A 25,331-nucleotide genomic window follows, 5' to 3' on the forward strand; every position below is an offset into this window, starting at 1 on the left:
ATGCCCTTGAGGAAAGTAATTTAGTACTTGACACACTAAACATACACAATAGCCAGTCGACAATAAGTAGTCAACATTTCTCTATCTACAAACTGACCTGGTACCTCTTCAAAGCAGTCAAGAATGTAATACTCTCTGGCTTCCTGACATGTGACAAGTCTGTATACGTGGCACCAATAGTCTCAGTTACTTCAACAGTGACCTGAGGCAGTCAGACGTTAACACATGCAGTGATGGTGATGCCGAGGCCCAAGACAGACATTTTCAGTGACATGATCTGACTGCACAAGCAGTGTTCCTGTGGTCTCCAGAAGGTGGCAGGTTTTCATTATGATCTTGGACACTCCCCTCCGTATTTATTTAGAGACAGTGAAGATACATTTGTCTCTATAGTCCAGCATTTTGAATTTGAGATCAAATGTGCCATACGAGGCACAGTACAGAATGTCACATATTGAGGGTATTTTCATAGATATCCATTTTACCGTTTAGAAATGAAAGCACTTTATGCATCTAGTCCCTCCATTTTTTCATAAGCATTTGGACAAATTCACTTAGGGAATACCTTATTTACATGCATTTGCAGTTTGGGTTGTGTTTCTGATTATGTTGTGCCCAATAGGAACTGAATGGTTAATAATGTAGTGTAATTTTGGAGTCACTGTTGTAAATAAGAATGGAAGAGGTTTCTGAACACATCTACATTAATTTGGATGCTACCTACCATGATTATGGATAATCACTCATTCACGATTAATTCATTATCCATGACAGCATCCATATTAATGTAGGTGTTCAGAAAGGTCTTCCATTCTGATTTACAATTAAAGTGACAAAACATTCACCCTTCAGTTCTTTTTGGGCAAAACAAAAATCAGAAACCTACAAATGCATCCAAGTGCTAGTCATATGGGACCAGATACTAAACTTACGCCTACTTTAACACACTATAAGTGAACGTCAAAATATACACGTACAAAATTCACACACCAAAAGTATGTGGACACCTGCTAGTCAAACATCTCATTCCAAAATCATGGGCAATAATATGGAGTTGGTCCCCCCTTTGCTGATATAACACCTCCACTCTTCTGGGAAGGCTTTCCACTAGATGTTGAAACATTGCTGCAGGGACTTGCTGCCATTCAGCCACAAGACCATTAGTGAAGACACTGATGTTGGGTGATTAGACCTGGCTCGCAGTCGGCGTTCCAATACATCCCAAAAGTGTCCAAATGGGGTTGAGGTCAGGGCTCTGTGCAGGCCATTCAAGTTCTTCCACACCGATCTCAAATGATTTCTGTATGGACCTCGCTTTGTGCAGAGTTCAATCTTGTTTATCATTGTCTGAGAGTTTTTAGGTGCCTTTTGGCAAACTCCAAGCAGTCTGTCACGTGCATTTTACTAAGGAGTGGCTTCCATCTGGCCGCTCTACCAAAAAGGGCTGATTGGTGGAGTCCTGCAGAGATGTTTCTCCCATCTCCACAGAGGAACTCTGGAGCTCTGTCAGAGAGTGACCATCGGGTTCTTGGTCACCTCCCTGACCAAGGCCCTTCTCCCCCGATTGCTAGTTTGGCCGGGCGGACAGCTCGAGGAAGAGTCTTGGTGGTTCTAAACTTCTTCCATTTAAGAATGATGGAGATCTCAGTGTTCTTGGGGACCTTCAAAGCTGCAGAATCTTTTTTGCTACCCTACCCCAGATATGTGCCTCGACACAATCCTGTCTCAGAGCTCTACGGACAATTCCTTCAACCTCATGGCTTGGTTTTTCCTCTGACATGCACTGTCAACTGCAGGACCTTATATAGAAGTGTGTGCCTTTCCAAACCATGTCCAATCAATTGAATTTACCACAGGAGAACTTCAATCAAGTTGAAGAAACAGCAAGGATGATCAATGGAAAGAGCCTCATAACAAAAGGGTCTGAATACTTACGTAAATAAGGTATTCGAGATTAATGAAATTTGCACAAAAAAATGCTTTGTTTTGTCGTTATGGGGTATATTGTGTAGATATAGAATTGTTCTTATTTAACGTAACTAAATGTGGAAAAAGTCAGTCTGAATACTTTCCGAATGCACGGTGTGTGTGCAGTACCAGTCAAGTTTGAACACGCCTACTCATTCATAGGCTTTTATTTATTTTGACTATTTTCTACATTGTAGAATAACAGTGAAGACATCAAAACTAAGAAATAACACATGGAATCATGTAGAAAGTAAAAAAATTTATCAAAATATATTTTATATTGGACATTCTTCAAAGTAGCCACCCTTTTGCACAGTCTTGGCATTCTCTCACCAGCTTCTTGAGGTAGTCACCTGGAATGCATTTTATTTAACAGGTGTGTCTTAAGTTAATTTGTGGAATTTCTTTCCTTCTTAATGCGTTTGAGCCAATCAGTTGTGTTGTGACAAGGTAGGGGTGGCATACAGAAGATACCCTATTTGGTAAAAGACCAAGTCCATATCATGGCGAGAACAGCTCAAATAAGCAAAGAGAAGTGACAGTCCATCATTACTTTAAGACATAAAGGTCAGTCAATCCGGAACATTTCAAGAACTTTTAAAGTTTCTTCATAGCGCTTGATGGTTTTCGCGACTGCACTTGAACAAACTGGCTCTTATGAGGACCGCCACAGGAAAAGAAGGCCCAGAGTTACCTCTGCTGCAAAGGAAAAGTTAGAGTTACCAGCCTCAGAAATTGCAGGCCAAATAAATGCTTCACAGAGTTCAAATAACAGACATCAACTGTTCAGAGGAGACTGCGTGAATCAGGCCTTCATGGTCTACTGGCACTACTAAAGGACACCAATAAGAAGAGACTTGCTTGGGCCAAGAAACACGAGCAATGGACATTAGACCGGTGGAAGTCTGTCCTTTGGCCTGATGAGTCCAAATTTGAGACTTTTTGGTTCAAACCACTGTCTGAGAGAGAGAGAGAGAGAGAGAGAGAGAGAGAGAGAGAGAGAGAGTAGGTGAACGGATGCTCTCCACGTGTGGTTCCCACCATGAAGCATGGAGGTGTGATGGTGCTTTGCTGGTGATCTATTTAGAATTCAAGGCACACTTAACCAGCATGGCTACCACAGCATTCTGCAGCGATATGCAATCCAATCTGGTTTGCGCTTCGTGGGACTATCATTTGTTTTTCAACAGGACAATGATCCAACACACCTCCAGGCTGTGTAATGGCTATTTGACCAAGAAGGAGAGTGATGGAGTGCTGCATCAGATGACCTGGCCTCCGCAATCACCCAGACCTCAACCCAATTGAGATGGTTTGGGATGAGTTGGACCGCAGAGTGAAGGAAAAGCAGCCAACAAGTGCTATGCATATGTGGGAACTCCTTCAAGAATGTTGGAAAAGCATTCCTCATGAAGCTGGTTGAGAGAATGCTAAGAGTCTGCAAAGTGGTCAAGGCAAAGGGTGGCTACTTTGAAGAATCTAAAATCATTTTAAATCAACACCTTTTTGGTTACTACATGATTCCATAGTTTGTCTTCACTATTATTCTACAATGTAGAAAATAATACAAATAAAGAAAAACCCTTGAATGAGTAGGTGTCCACAGACTAACTTTCAAATGGAGGGACTAGATACATTGTGCTTTCATTTCTAAAATGGTTAAACATTTGCATGAAAATTCCCTCAAAATAAAAAAATGGTGACATTCTGCACTGTCGGCTCATGAAACATTGTTCCCAAATCTAAAAATGCTTAGTATAGAGCCAAATTAACCAATTTTATCGTCACTGTCCAAATAAATAGAGGGGAGTACCAACCAAGCGTATTGAATGTACAGTTGAAGTCGGAAGTTTACATACACTTAGGTTGGAGTCATTAAAACTCGTTTTTCAACCACTCCACAAATTTCTTGTTAAACTATAGTTTTGGCAAGTCAGTTATGCACAAGAAGATATCCTGACACGTAATGTTTCGAACAATTGTTTACAGACAGTGAAATAATCTATCACAATTCCAGTGGGTCAGAAGTTTACATACACTAAGTTGACTGTGCCTTTAAACAGCTTGGACAATTCCAGAAAATGATGTCATGGCTTTAGAAGCTTTTGATAGGCTAATTGACATCATTTGAGTCAATTGGAGGTGTACCTGTGGATGTATTTCAAGGCCTACCTTCAAACTCAGTGCCTCTTTGCTTGACATCATGGGAAAATCAAAAGAAATCAGCCAAGACCTCAGAAAAAAAAATTGAACTCCACAAGTCTGGTTCATCCTTGGAAGCAATTTCCAAACGCCTGAAGGTACCACGTTCATCTGTACAAACAATAGTACGCAAGTATAAACACCATGGGACCACGCAGCCGTCATACCGCTCAGGAAGGAGACGCCTTCTGTCTCCTAGAGATGAATGTACTTTGGTGTGAAAAGAGCAAATCAATCCCAGAACAACAGCAAAGGACCTTGTGAAGATGCTGGAGGAAACAGGTACAAAAGTATCTATAGCCACAGTAAAACGAGTCCTATATCAACATAACCTGAAAGGCCACTCAGCAAGGAAGAAGCCACTGCTCCAAAACCACCATAAAAAAGCCAGACTACGGTTTGCAACTGCACATGGGGACAAAGATCATTGTTTTTGGAGAAATGTCCTCTGGTCTGATGAAACAAAAATAGAACTGTTTGGACATAATGACCATCGTTATGTTTAGAGGAAAAAGGGGGAGGCTTGTAAGCCGAAGAACACCATCCCAACCGTGAAGCACGGGGGTGGCAGCATCATGTTGTGGGGGTGCTTTGCTGCAGGAGGGACTGGTGCACTTCACGAAATAGATGGCATCATGAGGTAGGAAAATGATGTGGGTATATTGAAGCAACATCTCAAGACATCAATCAGGAAGCTAAAGCTTGGTCACAAATGGGTCTTCCAAATGGACAATGACCCCAAGCATACTTCCAAAGTTGTGGCAAAATGGCTTAAGGACAATAAAGTCAAGGTATTGGAGTGGCCATCACAAAGCCCTGACCTCAATCCCATAGAAAATTTGTGGGCAGAACTGAAAAAGCATGTGCGAGCAAGGAGGCCTACAAACCTGACTCAGTTACACCAGCTCTGTCAGGAGGAATGGGCCAAAATTCACCCAACTTATTGTGGGAAGCTTGTGGAAGGCTACCTGAAACGTTTCACACAAGTTAAACAATTTAAAGGCAATGCTATCAAATACTAATTGAGTGCATGTCAACTTCTGACCCACTGGGAATGTGATGAAAGAATAAAAGCTGAAATAAATCATTCTTTCTACTATTATTCTGACAGTTCACATTTTTAAAATAAAGTGATGATCCTAACTGACCTAAGACAGGGAATTTTTACTAGGATTAAAAGTCAGGAATTGTGAAAAACTGAGTTTAAATGTATTCAGCTAAGGTGTATGTAAACTTCCGACTTCTACTGTATATTTTTTAAAGGCATCTACAGTCATTAGATCCACTGCCTTGATGAATACTCATTGTCTCATTGAAAGCATTGCTCAAATAGCATCACAGCAGACATTGGGGGAAGGCCCATGACATAAAATGACAAGAGTCAAATAGCAAACCTCAGTGTCAGAGCTGGCACACAGTTCGAAGATGTCCTCCGGTGAAGTTTCAATTCTTTCCCTGTGATATGAGAAAAACAATGACTTCACGGAAATATGGCAATACAGAAAGAGTACAGTATTGGTGAACCATTGAAACACTTTTTGCTCTGATCACTCACCGAGACAGAGCTGTTGCCAGACTGGTCTGGTTTACAGCAGGGATCTATAGGACAAAACAATCATTAGTACTCCCATACTATTTGTGCAGCAGTCAACTCTATTACCACGTGCCATATAATGATACAGCTTTACAGAGTTGGACACAGTGTGGGACTAGTTTGAAGGAGCCCCACTGAGTATGGTTAAGTTACCCCTTCATGTGTTTTAATGCTTACCTCTGTGCTGCCTGCAGTTGCCAGAGTAGGGGACCTTGGCAGAAACAATCAGTTGCTCATCTTAAAAACCCAATGTATCATAAATAACCATCTAGACTGCCAAATAAAGCATAGGGTACTTACAGTGATGAGGTCTCCAATGCAGCTAGCACGTCGAGATCTAGTGGAGAAATACATTCCATGAATTCATACATTCTTTTACAGCAGCCTGGTCTCAGACTAGACTTAACATAGTAAACGGAGACACTGAAATTAGTATGATCGGTTACATAAGACAGGTTTCTTAAAACAAAAGTAAGGCGAAGTCGAGCAAACCATATATTGCGTGTTCGAATCTCACAGACAACTGTAGCAACTTCGTAACTAGATAGCATGTTAGCTAATCCTTCCCCTAACCATAGCTCCCTAGCTAATTTAGCCAAAACAAATTGGAATTCGTAACATATTAAACGAATTGAACGAACATCCACAAAATTAATACACACCATATTGGAGTGTCCCGGATTTACATTTACTATGTTACCTCTACCCCCAGAGTCAAGGTCGTTTAAAAAGGACACTTCGGGATTTTGGGACTGAGGCCCTTCATCTACTTCCTCAGTCAGATGAACTTGTGGATACCATTTATGTACAGTTGAAGTCGGAGGTTTACATACACCTTAGCCAAATACATTTAAACTCAGTTTCACAATTCCTGACATTTAATCCTCGTAAACATTCCCCGTCTTAGGTCAGTTAGGATCACCACTTTATTTTAAGAATGTGAAATGTCAGAATAATAGTAGAGAGAATGTATTTATTTATTTCATCACATTCCCAGTGGGTCAGAAGTTTACATACACTCAATTAGTATTTGGTAGCATTGCCTTTAAATTGTTTCACTTGGGTCAAACATTTTGGGTAGCCTTCCACAAGCTTCCCACAATAAGTTGGGGGAATTTTGGCCCATTCCTCCTGACAGAGCTGGTGTAACTGAGTCAGGTCTGTAGGCCTCCTTGCTTGCACATGCTTTTTCAGTTCTGCCCACACATTTTCTATGGGATTGAGGTCAGGGCTTTGTGATGGCCACTCCAATACCTTGACTTAGTTGTCCTTAAGTCATTTTGCCACATTTTTGGAAGTATGCTTGGGGTCATTGTTCATTTGGAAGACCCATTTGCGACCAAGCCTTTAACTTCCTGAGATGTTGCTTCAATATATCCACAATTTTCCTCCCTCATGAAGCCATCTATTTTGTGAAGTGCACCAGTCCCTCCTGCAGCAAAGCACCCCCACAACATGATGCTGCTACCCCCGTGCTTCACGGTTGGGATGGTGTTCTTCGGCTTGCAAGCCTCCCCCATTTTTCCTCCAAATATAACAATGGTCATTATGGCCAAACACTTCCATTTTTGTTTCATCAGACATTTCTCTAAAAAGCACAATCTTTGTCCCCATGTGCAGTTGCAAACCGTAGTCTGGCTTTTTTATGGCGGTCTTGGAGCAGTGGCTTCTTCCTTGCTGAGTGGCCTTTCAGGTTATGTCATTATAGGACTCGTTTTACTGTGGATATAGATACTTTTGTACATGTTTCCTCCAACATGTACAAGGTCCTTTGCAGTTGTTCTGGGATTGATTTGCTCTTTTCACACCAAAGTACGTTCATCTCTAGGAGACAGAATGCGTCTCCTTCCTTAGCGATGACAGCTGCGTGGTCCCATGGTGTTTATACTTGCGTACTATTGTTTGTCTGCTTCTTTTTTGAGATCTTGGCTGATTTCTTTTGATTTTCCCATGATGTCAAGCAAAGAGGCACTGAGTTTGAAGGTAGGCCTTAAAATACATCCACAGGTACACCTCCAATTGACTCAAATGATGTCAATTAGCCTATCAGAAGCTTCTAAAGCCATGACATCATTTTCGGGAATTTTCCAAGCTGTTTAAAGGCACAGTCAACTTAGTGTATGTAAACTTCTGACCCACTGGAATTGTGATACAGTGAAGTAATCTGTAAACAGTTGTTGGAAAAATTACTTGTGTCATTCACAAAGTAGATGTCCTAACCGACTTCCCAAAACTATAGTTTGTTAACAAGAAATTTGTGGAGTGGATTAAAAACGAGTTTTAATGACTCCAACCTAAGTGTATGTAAACTTCCAACTTCAACTGTATCTACGTACAGTATGAAAGAAGTTTGAGGTAGTTTTGCGAGCCAATGCTAACTACTGACTGGAAGTCTATGGGTATATGTTAACAAATATTGCCAAAATCCCAAAGCATCCCTTTAATGTGGAAATTAATATAGCATAACCTATGTGATCTGGTCTAATACATCACAGTCTGAGATTAAAGAACTGAACATATCTGATTGCAAGGGTTCCATGACGTGTTGTATCGATGGCTGGTCATCTGAACCTACACTTTGCTGTGGGAAAGGGAAGAATATGGCATAGCCTACTTTCATAACTTAACAATGGGCTTCTCATGCGCATAAACTTATTGGTAAAGCATTGTCCTCATAATTCAACTGTCATGTTAGGGGTTACCAGTAGTCGTTTGCTTTCAAAGACCCTCTTGGCAGCATCCAGGATGTCATGCTTGGGATCGAAGATGATCTGGACCATCTTTCCCTTGGTCATGCGATAGGTGAGGGGGTTCGACAGGTGAACAGTCAGAATGGTCTGATTATCACAGTCTGGAGGGAGAATCATGGTAAACAATATAAAATGCAGCTTGTTACTTCTCAAATAAAGGAAAAGTCCCATATCCTCATTTCAGCATCAAACTGAAGGGCTAATGATGCAAGAGGAATTCTCCACTCACCACACACACTGAACCTAAAGACGTCTGCTCTTAGCAAATGGATTGATTCCCACAGTGAACCCTGTAGCGCCAGACGACATGGCAGAGGGGGAAAACAAATTTAAAAGCCTCACTTAGGACATTGGAAATCTAGGAGCGACCCATTAAAGTAAACACTACTGACATTCATTTATCGCTGACGTACACTGGTGTGTGTGGTCTGGTCAGTCTCACCTCGGGGTTGTTAACAAAGAGGCTGATACAGGACGTTCCTAGGTTGAAGTCCACCCAGAAATGTTCCAGTTTCTCATCCTCTGGCATGAACAGCTGAAGACAGACATTCATTTGTAAGTCTTACACACATCATTGCCTGAGGGGAATATCAGACCCAATGCATGCATGACATGAGACACAGTTAGCTTTAGATAAGACATTTGTAACTGCCACACATTTAGCTTTATATTATCTGGAGTGTCATCCATGTTCCCTTATGACTTTGGAGCAGTGATCCTGGGACTAGTGCTGGTCTTACCTCAGTGGTGTCAAGAAACACACAGGTGCAGGGGAACGTGAACACCCTATGAGAAACAGGCCATTATCTTACCATGTGAAACTTGTGTTTGATGTGACTTATTCTTTACAGAATAATATTTTTTTATTTAAATTATATGAAATGAGAATAAGGAGGTGGGTGTTTGAAATGTAGAGAAAAATAGTGTGGACTCCCCTTCTTTCATCTCCAAAATAGCTGTTCAAGTCATTGAGAAAAGTTCTGCAGTCCTATTTTGCAACAGAGAAAAAAATTAAGGCTAGTCTTTGACAGTTAAGACATGCATGTTTTACCCTCTTTGAATGCCACTATCAACATTTGAATTATTTATGGGGGAGGTTGGAACTCAGAAACTTACTATCTCAAATTCTGTATCGTTTATTGCATTGAAGCCCTCTGCAAAAACTGGGTTGGCAAACCACTTGTTGGTCAGCTCTTTCCTCGACCTCTTTATGGTCATTCGACAGAGTGCTTCTGATAGGGCCACCTGCATCTCATAGTCTGAACAAAACCACTACCCAAGTCAGTCACAGACAACTATGCATTTTTCATACAGTGAATTGCATTCCATAAAAAAAACTGAAAAGTGTCACTCACCGCCCACATTGAGAATGGCTTTTGCAAATTGCTCACTGGAGGGGAAAAAAACGTCAAACTGCATTAATGAACACGATCTTGCTAAAGAAAAGAAAAAAGAAAATGCAGTGTAGACTAAATCTATCCACTAGGGGGCAATGCATTCTCAGACAACCATTTCAATGTTGGAAAGGCCTCTCTCCATGTTCTCGTATTTACAGGAATCCGTCATGACTGAAAGCTTACAGGAGTAGACAATGGTCTTTGGACATGCTCAGTTTCCTCCTCTCTTCTTTTGTGGTATTGTCGAGGATCGAGTTAATCGTCCTTATAGCCTGAATGGATAGAAAGAAAACAATGAAGTATTCGTTTTATCATTTTGGAGACAAGAACAATGTAACATCCAATAGAATTGCAGGATGTTAATGTTTAGAAAAATATATTCCGTTCTTTAACGTTTTTCCTGCTTTTCTATTAGACAGTCTCCCTTTTTAGTGAACAAAATGTATTTCTTCATAACCTTCTGAACCAACATCATCGCTCTCAATGACTGTACAGCCTTACCTCTAATCTCAGACTAAACGTGACGTCTTGATCGGTCCCAACCACTCCAACATGCAGCAGGAAGACGCTGGTGAGCTGACCTCTGTCTTTCCCCCCCAAAACAAACAGCATTACTGTAGCTACCAGCATAAAACAAAGCAAGGGATGGCAATTGTGGAATAATCAAAATTAGAGAAAAAGCTCACCTTCAACAGAAGGAGGCAAACGCTGAAAAATGAGGTGAAAAAACATTAGTATTTAGTTGGCTGATGCAGTGAAATAACATTGGAAATGTATTCTAAATCGACCCTAGACCAGGGCTCTCCAGGCGTTCTTTTAGAGCTGCCCTCCTGTAGGTTTTCCACTCCAACTCCAGTTGTAACTAACCTAATTCAGGTTATCAGCTAATTATTAGAATCAAGTGTGCTAGATTAGGGTTGGAGCAAAAACCTACATGACTGTAGCTCTCCAGGAACAGGGCTAGAGAGCCCTGCCCTAGACACTTCTGTAGATCTGAAATGATTTGATAAGGATAGCCTCGCAAAATTCCTGTAACTTTTCCAAAATTCATGGGTTTCCTGCTTATTCCCTCCTGATTCCGGGAGTCTTCAAACCAGGATTTCTGGACAACATGTTGAGAAAGTTTGTGGAATTTTGCAAACCTAGATAGGAAAGCAACATGGCAAACAACCCACCCAGCCTAACATAAGGCAAGGTGAAGTAATTAACATATTGGTTAGACATCCAATATTTTCAGATCTACATGAGTGGGTAGGGCTGGGGGTTGATTTAAAATTTGGCCAACTCACACCTTACCAGGAAAAAATCAAAAAAGGTCTCAATAAGGCTGGGCAGGTCCTTCACACCTTTGCATTCTTCCATTTTCAGAAAGTCTGCAGCTCTTTCAAACCACGTCAACATGTGGAAATGAACAAACACAGTCAAATAGACCCATCAGAACCCGATAGGTTACATTTGAATGTTAAACACATCTTTGGAGATTTAAAAATATATATACATTTATTGAATGGTAAGATACTTATCTTGTAAACGAGACCTTGCCTGGCCAGGCAGTTAAAGCAGTCTTCATCATACTGGCATACATCTTCAATTGCTCTCAAAAGCAAAGTGACACTTTTGAACACACTTCTGTCAAGTTCCTGCAATCCACAGAGGAGAACGGGGAAGAGAATGTTTACAATTCTAACAAAACTGTTCAGCACATTTATTGTGGAACCAATGTGCTTTGGTAAGGTTTTACTGATCATTGTTTTATATAAATAGGCTACTTCAAGCAGGAATTTCATACCCACAAAGGGTTAAATGTAATTTGATGAATGTGGATGTGAGAAAATAGGCTACCTTGTTAGCGACTTTGTTCAATCTGTTAACCAACGACTTGGAGGCTTTCTCCCTCAGAAGTGCTGCTGTGATGGCTCCAACATTATTGCTGACGAAAGCATCCTCCAAAATTATTTCGAACTGATAGAAAATGTGAAAAATACGCATCGTTTTGATTAATATAATTGTAATAGATAGGCCTATAGTTAGCGTTACACCGCTGATCTCTTCAATGGGGTCCTATATTCACTAACATTAGCAAATCTAAATACATTTCCATAATTTACCATGTTTTACGATAATATTAGTTTTTTAGGCAGCTAGGTAATAATTCGCGAAGAAACGATTGCATTTAATTGTTAAAAAATTAACAAACTTACGTTCATAATTAGCGGTGTGCGAGTGTAGCTATAGGGACAATTTTGCCACAGGTGAATCTAATTAGTGAACTAACGCTAGAAAAGACGCGCATGAAGGACCATAATCTGTCCAAATAAATGTTGTAATCTCCTTTCTTTTCGTTACGGGTAATTCAAACTAAACTAAGTGAAACTTTTCTTGATAAGAGCAATCTGAATCCATTATTGTGTTTGAAGCCGTTTTGGGCGGAAAAACATTTGTTGTTTTTTTGTGTGTGAAGCCATTCGATCTTATTTGCATAAGGAGGATACATAATGGCCAAACAAACATCTAAAGTTGTGCATAAAATTCGAATTTTGATAAATTAAAATGGGACTTTCACAGTTAGTGGTAAAAAATCCCCAATAAAAACGACCATTCTATCAGATCTTTCAGCAATGTGACGGAGTTGAAGTTAGACAAAAATCTGACTGTTTGTCTTACTGAGTTGACAAAGAAAAATGTTCTACTTCATTCAAGTGGTATACACAGTAGCAATTGTATTTTTCCTCAGTTGCTGTATGACTTTAAAACCTAATTAAATGTAACATATTTGAGCCAAAATGCATATTCTAGTTTAACCTATCAGTCAGATGGAGCTGACAGTTTATGGTTGTGACCTTGGTGATTACAATATTGTTTGTTTAAATCTATCGACAGTAGAGAACTTTACAGAGTGGTCTTGTTGCACTACATGTAACGAGGACATTAATAAAGGGTCCTTATGTTATAGCTGACCCTACTCATTACTGTTTAATTTTGGACAAATCTGACAGTTGACCAAATCTCCAGACACATATTATAGAAATCACAGTTTTGAGATAAATATTCCTTTGTCACAGAGGGCTATTGCAAAAAACTACATAAGGTCCTTTTCCAGATATTATCCATTATGGACAGTTTATTTTTATTGTGAGAGTTTGAGGGACGGGGGCTTACCTCTGGGGCGACCCCAAACAAACGATTAAATAAATAGCCTAAATAAATGTATATAAATAATACATTTTGTTATATGTTTGGGTTGGATGGGCTGCTATGCCAGTGGTTCTATTTAGATATTCTGGTAATTCGCTCAATGAATAGCCTAATGGACAGCAATAGATTTTAATTTCACATGAAGGAGAATAATAATCGAAAAAGTACATTTTAACCGTATACAGTAGCCTAGCCTATGTTTTGATCAGCCTCAAGTCGTAACAGTGCCAATTTGGCGGATGGAAACATGCAAACAAACCCCTGACATGCTTCAAATGTGTATTATTCTCTGCCAAATGCTGTCGGGAAAATATCCAAATTCTGATTCCCGAATAAAATAAAAGTGAACAACATTCCACAATAAAACAATAGGTAAAGACATGGGTGTAGCCTACAAAAATCTCTAAAACATGACATTCGTTAACAATGCCGAATGATTGATGCTTTGTTTATTGTTAATGTGCAGCCCCAGCTGTTTTGGTGTTTACACGTCAGTGTGGCTTTAGGTTTACATACAACAACTCTTAATGATCTCAGATAGATCACTTGTTGACACCTGTCAATGTAGGCTACTTGTGTAACCGTTGAATGTTGCTATTTCACATTCAGATAATTCACATTATATTTTTGCTGATTTATGAGCTCAGAGGACTCGTTAATCCTAACCAACAGGTTTGAAATTTACAACAGATAATTTTCCTGTCAGAACTGCAAGCATCATCGAAAAATAAATTAAGATAGACCCACAGAAACAGCCCAGGCCAATTCCCATCGTTTGTGGACGGCCGTGAGTCATTTCATGACGTCTGTGTATATTCAAGATCAACATAGAGACACAGTATAATAGCCTATTAGTTTTTGATGTTTCATACATACACAGTGCTAGAAAGAAACGTTCGGGGAAACGGACATGCAGTAAGTTGAGGTCAGCGCCACGGATCAGGTGAACTGAAAGTGCTCAGCCTCAACAGAGCTGAGGCTAGACATATTTCCTAGTCCTGCCTCCTCCTTTACATAGACGAGACAGCCCTTACCTACAGTCATTCACCTTGTTATTCCGGTGGCATCGCGTGACACTCCCCAGGACACAAGGGCATTTTGGATTAACACCGAGAAAATAAAGGAAATCGGATGAAGATCATGTACTTCTGGACATATATTCTCTAATTATTTTTTCATTTTTAGCGTTGTCTGTCATATGCTTTATTTTTTACAAAGAAAGGGATTTCGTAAGGTGCGCGGCTACGGGACGGTACATGTATTGGTGGGTCCTGCTATGAGTCAAGTTCAAAACCGTAAAATTGTGAGATTCTAACAAGATGTCAAAGTCCTCGGATCAGTTTGAAAACCCCGACTGTGTTTCTTCCTTTGGTATGAAGTTAACGTGGGATATCAACGACCCAAAGCTGCCTCAGGTAGGCTAATGTCGACGTTTTGCATACGCCAGTTGACGCTATCGTTTAAAATATATTAATTGACAGCTATTTAAAATAACAAATTCTATAGCATGTGGTAGCCTATAAAATAAAGTAGGTCACGGTTGAATCGAATAAATCAGTTTTAATTTGTGAAGATATGCAGAGTTAATGATATATTAGTTGACACGCATGTTGTCATGATTTGCCTTATGCTATGCTTTCATAGCTCAGATATCAAATAACATATATTCATTTGCAGTTTGTGTCCATATCTTTGGTTCTCGTCACAATAAACACTAATTGCAGGAATATTCTATTAATTGGCCTGTAGTTTTTGTTTTAACCGTATTATCCATTTTAATAAAAAGCACTTGAAAAATAATGAATCCATCAAAATCTATATTTTACCCTAATTCTGACAGGACACAAAGCAGTATGACGCTTTCCAGGAGTGGACGGACGGGTATGTTCGTTACATCTACACCGGCGAGGATAAGAACGCACAGCGGCACCTGAGCGGATGGGCCATGCGGAACACCAACAACCACAACTGTCAGATTCTCAAGAAGTCCTGCCTCGGCGTGGTAGTCTGCGGCCGAAACTGCACGCTGGCTGACGGAAGCAAACTCCAGCTCCGACCGGCTATCTGCGACAAAGCACGACAAAAACAACAAAGTGAGTAAATGCATTATGCACAGCTGTCATGTATATGGTGTACACCTGGCGACCCGTCTCCTCGGAAGACATTAAAACACTTGTTGATGTTGAATCAAATAATTGCCTATTGTCTAAATAAACACTGTAATTATTCTTAAAGCTTAATGAGCTCAGTTAAATTATTCATAATGATAGCTTACTTATTGGGCCTGTCGATATTGTAGGCTGTTTTTGAGAATAGCCTATAATTCCACTCACTCTGTAAAGAGATTAAACTATTAAACTTAACACCTGGTAACACTTGATACTTCTGACTCATTCATTCACATCGTCATGACCTTGATACACTATAGAAATGTGGCACTTGGTGCTTCAATAAAATAAACTCAATAAAGCTTTATATACAGAACACCTACTTATTAAACAACTTCAGATATTGTTGGTCTGACTGGGGAAAAAACGGTCTAATTAAAAATAATACCCCTCATAGTAAATATGTATTCTTTTTTTATTGTAAAAAATGTATTCATCAGCATTCACTTTCAACCACTCTCCACATAATAGACTATTCCTCTCCTCACATCATAACAGTATAATATTTCATAAATAAACTTACAATACTTGAATACAAAAATCACTTCTATACTATTAGCCAACATGGTTTTGTTTAAAACTGTGTGGTTGTGTGTATTGGGGGTTGTTCTCCAGAGAAGCTGTGCCCCAGCTGTAACTCTGCCCTGGAGCTGATGCCATGCAGAGGACACAGTGGCTACCCCGTCACCAACTTCTGGAGAATAGATGGAAAAGCTATATTCTTCCAGGTTTGTGGGTTCATATTCTGAATTGAGAGGTAACACGTTTGCAGATCTCTGTATTAACCGTTTTTAAGCATTCATACAAGTTCATACAATACAATTGTTCATACAATAATTAATGTACAGTACTGTAATGTATTGTACAGTACAGCAGATCTTATACATGCATTTACTTAACTATGTATGTTTATTAGCCGTTTATAAGCAGACCTACAAGTACTGTAAACTTAAGTGTTGAGTTTTTAGTATTTCTATTTTGTGATATTAGGCAATAAATGATAATTAACATGCCTTCATGGATTTGTTGTTTTATTAGTGAAATGTAAAGATGAGTTAATTAAAGTAAAAAACAATAAACAAACCATTTTTAGTTATGAGCTTCTGTGCAAAACATTCCCACACAAATATTACAATTTATTTAGTTAAGAGTAATCCTAAACGTGACCAAAGATGTTTCTAATTTCAAGAAAGTAACATCCTAGTATGTATTGATGTGATTGCAGGCGAAGGGGGTCCATGACCACCCCAGACCAGAGAGTAAGTCTGAGACGGAGGTCCGGAGGAGTGCAGTGAAGAGGAGGATGTCCTCTCCACACTTCTCCCAGAAGAGGAGGTTGATGGAGCCAGATGTAAGAAACTTTGCCCTCAATAGTCATATCTATACTGAACAAAAATACAAAACGCAACATGCAACAGTTCATATGAGGAAATCAGTCAATTGAAATAAATTCCTTAGGCCCCTAATCTATGGATTTCATGACTGGGAATACAGATATGCATCTGTTGGCCACAGATATCTTAAATTAAAAAATGGGCCTCACAATGGGCCTCAGAATCTCTTCACAGTATTTTTGTGCATTCAAATTGCCATCGATAAAATGAAATTGTGTTCTTTGTCCGTAGCTTATGCCTGCCCATACCATAACCCCACCGTCACCATGGGGCACTCTGGTCACAATGTTGACATCGGCAAACCGCTTGCCCACACGACGCCATACACGTGGTCTGCGGTTATGAGGCCGGTTAGACGTACTGTCAAATTCTCTAAAACAACATTGGATGCGGCTTATGGTAGAGAATTGAACATTAAATTATCTGGCAACGGCTCTGGTGGACATTCCTGCAGTCAGCATGCCAATTGCACGCTCCCTCAACTTTAGACATCTGTGGCATTGTGTTGTGTGACAAAACTGCACATTTTAGTGGCCTTTTATTGTCCCCAGCACAAGGTATACCTGTGTAATGATCATGCTGTTTAATCAGCTTCTTGATTTGCCACACCTGTCAGGTGGATGGATTATTTTGGCAAAGGAGAAATGCTCCCTAACAGGGATTTAAACAAATTTGTGCACAACATTTGAGAGAAAAAAAAGCTTTTTGAGGGTATGGAACATTTCTGGGTTCTTTTGTTTCAGCTCATGAAACATGGGACCAACACTTTACATGTTGCGTTTATATTTTTGTTCAAGTGTGCTTTGAATATTTACCTGCTCAGCCAGAGGTGGATGGTTCCTTTCAACATGTTTTCCTTGTCACTGTTGCCTTTGCTTTCCCGTTGTGGTTGTTTAGTTTGGGTGGCAGAAACAGTAAGCACTTTGGTGACCTGTACTTCGAATACTGTAAAAGCCCTTCTTTGCATATACAATGTGATTGAAAAGTAAAAAACTCAAACTACCCACATGCCATTTATTAAATTGGTAGATGCAGTGGACTGTCTTTGCCTAGCCAATCACTAATAAGTACTAAATATTCTTCAGACTGGGAGATACCACGACCTGGGCGCTCCTTTCCCCAACCTGCACCAGCTGTCCTGCATGGAGGGCCCAGACCGCTTTAGCATCATCGCTGAGTCCAACTTCCCCATCCAGACCCAGCACTACCCTCCCTTCCAAAACCCTGAGCCCTACAAGTTTGCCTACGATTCCCACGCCAACATGGGTGAGGCCCAATCCACACTCCAGAAGCAGCCCAACCACCGTCTGTACATGCCCCGGCCTCCGTGTGGCTACGACTTTGCCGTGCCGAGCTATTTAGGCTCGGGCTCCTACACAGCCCTATATAAGGACCCCAGTAGCCCCCAGGCGGAGGCCCCGGAGCCCAGCAAGGTGAGCTCGGGCCTGGGTACCAGCACTGCCACAACCCACACCACCGGGGTCCTTTCGGGCCACGACCGCAACAACTACGACACGACCAGCAAGCACCACGGCTGGAAACAGATCTTGGGCAAGGGGACGTACAGCGAGCGGGGCGAGTACGGACAGTTTCCTGGCAACACCAACCACCACTACTACAACAGTGAGTACCCGTGCAGGTACCCTGGCCCAGCGCCAGCCACGCCCGCTGCCCTGCAGACCATCATCACCACCACCACCAAAGTGTCCTACCAGCCCTGCCCCAAGTCCTCCGTGGTCAAGTACAGCGACAACATCTACGACGTCAAGGGCCTGCCCAGCTGCAGCTCCCTGCTCGAGGACACCTCGCCCACCTCTTACTCCGATCTCAAGATTCCTGAAGATTCTGGGGTCATCAAGTCTGCGCTGTCGTACCAGCCGGAAACCCTGCCAGCTAAAATTGAGAGGGCTGAGAACTTTGACACTTACCGTTACGGCAACTACGCGTCCAACAGCTATCCCGACAGGGTTTCTCATCCATTTAGATACGACGGAGGGGACTACTGATCGATGAGGAAGCCACCAAAACAAAGACTGTGATTTGATAGTTATGCAAATGATCAGAAAGAACGCTTGGAACAGACTTTCTGCCACCTTTTATCAGGTTTGTAAAGCTCTATTGTTATTTATATATTTGAGGTGTTGGATTCCATTTGGACTGCTAGTGATGACACTACATTGAGTCTAGACTCTTCTAGGATGTTCCCAACATTTCCCCATTTAATGCATAAGAAAAAGCCACAAAGTAATTATTATTGCCTTTGGATTTTTTTTAAAATCGGATTATTGTGTTTGTAGAAAATGAATAATATGTATTCTTAAGGTATTTTGTCTGTTACAATATCACATCATATTCCTATGGCACTGAAATAAATGTTCTATAGACTGGGAATGGCCAACAAAGTATCATGAAAATGCTTGTGGTACAGTGCAACTGTAAATGCAGTCTTCAACTGTACAGTTTGTGAACATTGTTATGTGACATAAAAATTCAATGAGCTCCTACCATAGATTTGACACATTCTGATGCTGTGGTTATGGATGTTGCCTTTTTTTTGGTCAAATTCACTTCATTCACTTCCAGCCCTTTGCAAGACCTTGCAGTTTAAACAAAGTAATTACACTGTTATCGACTGTCTTAAAATACTGGGGGGTGAGGAACATAAGTCAAAAACATAAGCTCATTGCCACCCCCCCCACACACACTCACTCACTCAGAAAAGGATGTGCTCGTGTCAAAAGGGATGAAGTTGGGCAATTAATCGTCAGGTTTGTCATCGGGTCGCTTTCAATCTTGTGGTTCAGAGGCGCCCTGACAAGTATTTCCCTCCACTCTGGGGTAGAGACGAGAGAAAGATAGAGGGAGAAGAGATGAGTCTTTCTCCCCTTCTTCCAGAATGCCGGTAATACCTGACGCTGACAGTATCTCTCCTCGCGGCCGGTTCAGCAGGGAAGCGGCGCCGCTTCATTTGGAAGCTCAACACTCTGACTCTGCCGGGGACTTTTCCTCTGATGTCCCGTCTAGATAAACAAATGACTCTCTCTATTATTGTAAGGACAGAGGTGGTGCTAGCCGTGAATCAGTTTCTCCATATGTGTGATCCTTTTTAGTGTAACTGTGTGCTGACAGGAGACATAATGGTAGCCTTGTCAGACAGACTGATCACAGATGACTAATAACGTCTCTGTTTCAATATTTCAGAAAGCCTTTACCTTGTATTGGCTTAATTCTACAGAGATGTAGCCTTTTCTATGTAATTAAGCTGGGTGTGTAGGCCGGCTACACCTAATATACAATGTTTTGACCACAAAAACGTTAATATGCAACATGCTTGTAAAAATGTTGAAATGTAACGTAGAGCTCATGAGACTGGATAGCCAGGATGATGGCTACAGACTGTTAGCCTGTTTCTTCTCTTGAAGATTATAAACTTGGCTGATTTATAGTATATTAGGATCATAGATTATATTACAATGCAAGGTACAGTGCAGTGTATTATTTGTAGGCCCTACTTACACAATTAATGTACTGCAGTACAACACAAAACAGGATTAGCTAATTGAGATTTGAGTGATTCATCAAACCTAACTTGTTTAGCTGCCAGGTACATCCATATATCTAATTAACAATACAATTCCCCTCTGTAGGACTGTATGACTAACAAAAACATGGGTCCTGGCTTTATTTCACAGTCCTGTTTCAGCTTCCACTTGTTTAGTACAGTATTTACAACGAAATTGTGACAATGGATACTTTTTAGCACTTCTCAAAAAATGAACTACGGGCTCTATTAAATCTGTAATGCTGAAGCATTACACATTCCGCAGTAGAAATGTAAAGGTCATTTCCGATTGAATCTACATATGCAGCGTCAGCCGTGAATGCAGTCTCCGCTAAAGCAGGAACATTGCCTTTAAATTTCAATCACGCTGTAAAGCTGAACTTCCGCGATGCGGATTGAGTAGAGCCCTCCTGGTACCAAATTGCAGGCCTACATACTGATGCTGTAGTGCTTTCTTCTAAAAGAGTGATCAATTAAATGTATTTATAAAGCCCTTTTTACATTAGCAGATGTCCAAAGTGCTATACAGAAACCCAACCTAAAACCCCAAACAACAAGCAATGCAGATGTAGAAGCACAGTGGCTAGGAAAAACTCCCTAGAAAGGCAGGAACCTAGGAAGAAACCTAGAGGAACAAGGCTCTGATGTGTGTGTAACTGTATTTCACTGTCCGGTTTTAGATGGTTTCTGTAGGTTACAACTTGGATAGTAGTCAGTATTTTCTTTCAAGCATTGACTCAAGCTGTGTTAAACTCACATTCACACTGGATGAAAAACAAGTCAAAGTGTTCTGCTTTTGACCCTCAACATATAATCATCATCCTATCAACACAACTTTCACCACTATCAACGACTTGTATTGTAGTACAAGTACTACAAATAGTAGTGGTGGTGGTAGCTAATAATAGTGCAAATAACCTCATTGGTGAACATTCCAGAACATGTGGATTCCAATGCATATAATACACACCTGTGTGACATTTTTAATCTTCACCCAAACACAGCAAACTTTAAACTCTAGGGCTCTGACCCCTGCTTGACCTTTGATCTTTCTCTCTCATGAAACCTGTCTTGAATTCTACTGAGGGGTTGACTAAGCTAGTATGCTCCACTCAGAAGGTACAGAACCACGATACCGCTGTCAGGGCTGTAGCACTGGCTGTCTGATGGGTGCCTGATTAATGTTGGTGAATCTGCAGCCACCCCTATATTCCTCCCCCAGCCCTCATCCTACACCATCATACTTCAAGAGGTTTTGTTTACAAACAGTGGGATAGAGATACGCCATGCTTAAAAGCAGGTGCCCGGTTATCTCTCCAACCATATAGCGCTTCAAAGGGATCCAAAAGCCACTCAGAAGTGGGAAGATGCCTTTGACTGTTGAACACATTATGGGCCTTGGCAAGTATTGCCAACAACGAGGGTTGCAGTGCCCAGTACAGAACATGTATATTGGGGAAACTGAATTAACTTAAAAGGCCTATCTGCAGTTTATACATCCATATTTTGACTTATACATTAATGATATGTACTCATTGATTCTTGAAGAATTTAACTTATAAATGCCTCATGAGCTTAGTTCAACTGTCGTACCCCATCCGAAACCAAAATATAAGCTTGTTTACCTCCAATGTTTGTAAACAAAGTAAATGTAAACAATCACTATATAGCCTCAAAACATGGTTAAAAATAAAAATTGTATAATAAGTCCTTGCATCCACAGTTCTATAAATTTGAGTGGTTACATTTCTCCAGCCCCATCCCTCAGCTTTTTACAGAAATTGCACATTTCCGCTTTAAAGCTGGTAAACACAGACTACCAGTAGGAAAGCATTGTATTGTACCTTCATGGTTCAATTTTCCCTTTCAAAAGCATCAAACATTTGCTTTCTGCATTGACATGTCTCTTTTTTACCATTGTACATTTTCAAAATTTCTCCCCAAAGAATGGGGCTTTGAGTATTTTCCCAAAAAGCATTCCTGTGAAAATTAAGATGGAAGGTCCCAGGTGGTGGGCCCACTGAACCAGCCTTCCAACAGCTTGAGCGACAGCCTTTTACGCTCCTCTACTACTTTGACATTAGCTGCTGGACGGTGGTGGTAGTGGTAGTGGTAGTGGTACACAGCACAGGCAGGCTAGGTGCTCTCTGGCTCTGTAGGCCTCTCTCTCTCTACAGGCCACTCAGGCTGATTAGTGCAGGGCCTCAGCTGCTACTGGCCAGAAAAATAGGCCATTTATACAGCCCTTTTTCTCTCTGTCTGAGTGTACCTCACACACGCACACTGATGGGCGCATGAATGAAAATACACACACACACACACACACACACACACACACACACACTGATGGGCACATAAACATTTTGTGGACCAACAATCGATTCCCAATCAACATACTATTTTCCCTAACCCATAACCCTAACTGCCTAACCCATAAACCTAAAATAGCCTTTTTACAAGTGAGGACTTCTGGTACTCACAAGTATAGTAAAGCGTGTAGACACACACACGGCCTCAAACTCTGAGCCTTTCAGCTTTTCTGATCCCTTTAAGTGAGAACCATTGATGAGTGACTTCTCTACATTTTGTTCTTGAAGAGCCCAGAAACACATTCTGTTCCACCTATAGATTACACAAAGCTGATTCATCACACCACAGCTACCTCCAGTCAAATACAGACATAAATGCAGATGAAATTGATCTGTGACACAATAATAAATGAACTAAAAACTCATCAATCTCCAACAAGTTTAGTCTCTCACTGTTTTTTTTTATAGCTTCTTCTTCAAACAACAACAGTCAATGACAATCATGCCACGGTTCACACATCTGGTCTTCAGACACGTACTGTAAGTCTGCTAGCCTAGGAAGCTGTCGCACCTGATGGATTCTGTTGTTTTGCCCTTAGCCGTGAACCGAAGCAAGAATCTCAGGCATGCCAGTCTGAAGATGTCACATAATTGTTAAGAATAGATGGTTAGGGACAGGTTATTCTTTATACCAGGCCTCGATATCTCTGCCTGAAAGGCTGCTGGAATGCAGGTGCTTTGCGGAATGTGGCGGCCATGTATCATTAACATAAATCAACTGAGACCGATTCTAAAGGGCGCTGAGCGCTAGAATCCATGTCACCACATCGCCTGCAAAAACAAACCTTGCGCCTATTGTTTCCCTTTAAACCTTCATCTGCCGCATTGGACTGTAATTTCAATAACTGCTGTTGACAGCAGACAGCCCAGTCTGGCAGCTTAAGTGTTGTGTAATTTGTAAGAGTGCAGAGCATGTCCGATGTAACTGCCAGTATTCAACATCTCCACTAGGGCCCCCCAAAAGGGGTTTAAATGGTCAATGGGAAATGGATACAACGTATTGTATTGTCACTTGAATGACTGTCACTACAATATAAGCTATATCCGTTTTTGAGTAATATCTCAAAGGAATGTGGATGGAACACAGTACACTCTTAGACTAGGTTTCCAAAAGGGTTCTTCGTCCCCATAGGACAGGGGTCACCAACAGTTTGATAGCAATCGATTGGTCGATCTCCAAGGCATTCCTAGTCGATCGCCAAACATTTCAATAAAAAGCCCAACGATAAAGCCTTGTGTTCCTATTTTATTTTATTTTCTCTTGCGCTGTAGGCACATCCGATTCAGCAGCCCTGTGTGCCGGGTAGGTGAAGTGTTCTCATTTTGAACCATTTCATGTGTCTGAAGGTACAAACTCTACCTTCCTGGCGGGCCCAGAGAGCAATTCAAGTGCACTGTAGGCCAGTGGAGGCTCCTCAGTGTAGTACCATCCTCCTCAGTGAATTTAATAAAATAAAACAATTGTGAAACATTAAAGTTATCCTTTTTAGATAAAACTATACTTAATATATACACATCATCAAATAATTGAGTAAAACATACTGTTTTGCAATGAAGGTCTGCAGTAGCCTCAGCAGAACTCTGTAGCATAGCACCATGGTATAGCCGGAGGACAACTAACTTCTGTCCTCTGAGTACATTGACTTCAATACAAATCTTAGGAGGCTCATGGTTCTCACCCCCTTCCATAGACTTACACAGTAATTATGACAACTTCCGGAGGACGTCTTCCAACCTATCAGAGCTCTTGCAGCATGAACTGACATGTTGTCCACCCAATCAAAGGATCAGAGAATGAATATAGTACTGAAAGTATACGCTACAGCTAGCTAGCACTGCAGTGTATAAAATGTGGTGAGTAGTTGACTCAAAGAGAGAAAGACAATAGTTGAACAGTTTTGAACAAATTACTTTGTTCCAAAATTTAGGAGAAGCGAGAGAGAGCTAGCTATATTTGGTTATGTTTTTTTAATTTTCACTTTCAATTAGCTGGCGAATGCAGCTAGCCAGTTTACCCTACACCCGGTTCAAACAGAGAGGGATGCTATTGTAGCTAGCCTGCTATGGCTATCCAACACCGGAACTCTTCCAAGTCAAGGTAAGCTTTTGGTTTTATTAATTTATTGCCACCGGGCCCCGCCGATGTAACTGCTAAACTGCTTTCTGACTGTACACTGTACTGCATGATTGCAGCAGGCTTACTAATCCATTGGTTCTAGTAGCTATGTTGACTATGACGTGACAACAATGTAGGCTGTGTGTAGCGGTTAGCGTCATGATATGAAGGTTTGGCTTGGAAATGCTTTTCGCCTGGCCACAGACAGCTGATGTGTTGTGTCCACTGAAGTCCACAAGCGAAGGAAAAAGATGAGAGGATGAAAGCGCATAGATAGTTGCAAAAAGGAATTATATGTACAACGAGAAAAGTGATCATGCTGTTTTTATGTGGCTGCTATGAAAGTGAAGTGTGTGATCAGGGGTGTATTCATTCCGCCAAATCTGCTGAAAAATATATCTTAAACAGAAGCAAATGGAACAAAACAGGGATAAACATAACTGAATTTGTCCAATAGAAACTCTAATTTGCAACTGTTGGACTAATGATTACACCCTAGATCAGGTAGATGCATGCAAGAGTGTGCAAGGCGGTATTGAATGTGTCACTGTCTGTCACCTTGATTACTCAAAATGTTCTCTACCTGTGCACCTACATTGTAAACTTTCATTCATAG

The 25,331-nt window shown here is 40.9% G+C and overlaps 2 protein-coding genes across 7 annotated transcripts in view; one reads left to right on the forward strand and one right to left on the reverse strand.

Moving 5' to 3' along the window:
• The window catches only part of sycp2l (synaptonemal complex protein 2-like), a 27,632-nt gene extending 15,380 nt beyond the window's left edge, over positions 1–12,252 (reverse strand). The window contains exons 1-19 of one of the 5 annotated variants that reach the window (XM_029755596.1): positions 12,113–12,252; positions 11,754–11,873; positions 11,435–11,551; positions 11,208–11,312; positions 10,598–10,619; positions 10,413–10,498; positions 10,095–10,183; positions 9,870–9,904; positions 9,631–9,773; positions 9,450–9,502; positions 9,255–9,300; positions 8,957–9,049; positions 8,744–8,804; positions 8,467–8,615; positions 8,285–8,345; positions 6,065–6,104; positions 5,942–5,975; positions 5,726–5,769; positions 5,565–5,625 (exon numbers count right to left, since the gene is read on the reverse strand). In XM_029755596.1, the coding sequence (XP_029611456.1) occupies positions 5,565–5,625; positions 5,726–5,769; positions 5,942–5,975; positions 6,065–6,104; positions 8,285–8,345; positions 8,467–8,615; positions 8,744–8,804; positions 8,957–9,049; positions 9,255–9,300; positions 9,450–9,502; positions 9,631–9,773; positions 9,870–9,904; positions 10,095–10,183; positions 10,413–10,498; positions 10,598–10,619; positions 11,208–11,312; positions 11,435–11,551; positions 11,754–11,873; positions 12,113–12,118 (1,365 nt within the window). In that variant the 5' untranslated portion in view covers positions 12,119–12,252. Of the gene's footprint in view, positions 1–5,564; positions 5,626–5,725; positions 5,770–5,941; positions 5,976–6,064; positions 6,105–8,284; positions 8,346–8,466; positions 8,616–8,743; positions 8,805–8,956; positions 9,050–9,254; positions 9,301–9,449; positions 9,503–9,630; positions 9,774–9,869; positions 9,905–10,094; positions 10,184–10,412; positions 10,499–10,597; positions 10,620–11,207; positions 11,313–11,434; positions 11,552–11,753; positions 11,994–12,112 lie in introns of those variants that run through there. The other 4 variants (XM_029755595.1, XM_029755593.1, XM_029755594.1 and 1 more) reach the window with 4 other exon arrangements.
• On the forward strand, positions 11,414–19,175 carry gcm2 (glial cells missing transcription factor 2). Of its 2 annotated transcripts, none has more exons than XM_029755599.1 (5): positions 11,414–11,640; positions 14,947–15,199; positions 15,890–16,002; positions 16,500–16,625; positions 17,754–19,175. In XM_029755599.1, the coding sequence occupies exons 2-5, from the start codon at positions 15,052–15,054 to the stop codon at positions 18,672–18,674; spliced, it is 1,308 nt and encodes a 435-aa protein (XP_029611459.1). In that variant the 5' UTR covers positions 11,414–11,640; positions 14,947–15,051; the 3' UTR covers positions 18,675–19,175. The 2 variants fall into 2 exon arrangements, with proteins under 2 accessions (XP_029611459.1, XP_029611458.1); XM_029755598.1 differs by lacking the exon at positions 11,414–11,640 and adding an exon at positions 13,980–14,521.
• Positions 19,176–25,331: the final 6,156 nt, after the last annotated feature.

Source organism: Salmo trutta, chromosome 6 (genome assembly GCF_901001165.1).
Source record: "Salmo trutta chromosome 6, fSalTru1.1, whole genome shotgun sequence".
Lineage (NCBI taxonomy): Eukaryota > Metazoa > Chordata > Actinopteri > Salmoniformes > Salmonidae > Salmo > Salmo trutta.

Coding starts and splice junctions, on each gene's coding strand:
- gcm2 (XM_029755598.1), top strand. CDS start 14,426: ATGTCAAAGTCCTCGGATCAGTTTGAAAACCCCGACTGTGTTTCTTCC. Junction 15,200..15,889: donor AGCACGACAAAAACAACAAA/GTGAGTAAATGC, acceptor GTTGTTCTCCAG/AGAAGCTGTGCCCCAGCTGT. Junction 16,003..16,499: donor GAAAAGCTATATTCTTCCAG/GTTTGTGGGTTC, acceptor ATGTGATTGCAG/GCGAAGGGGGTCCATGACCA.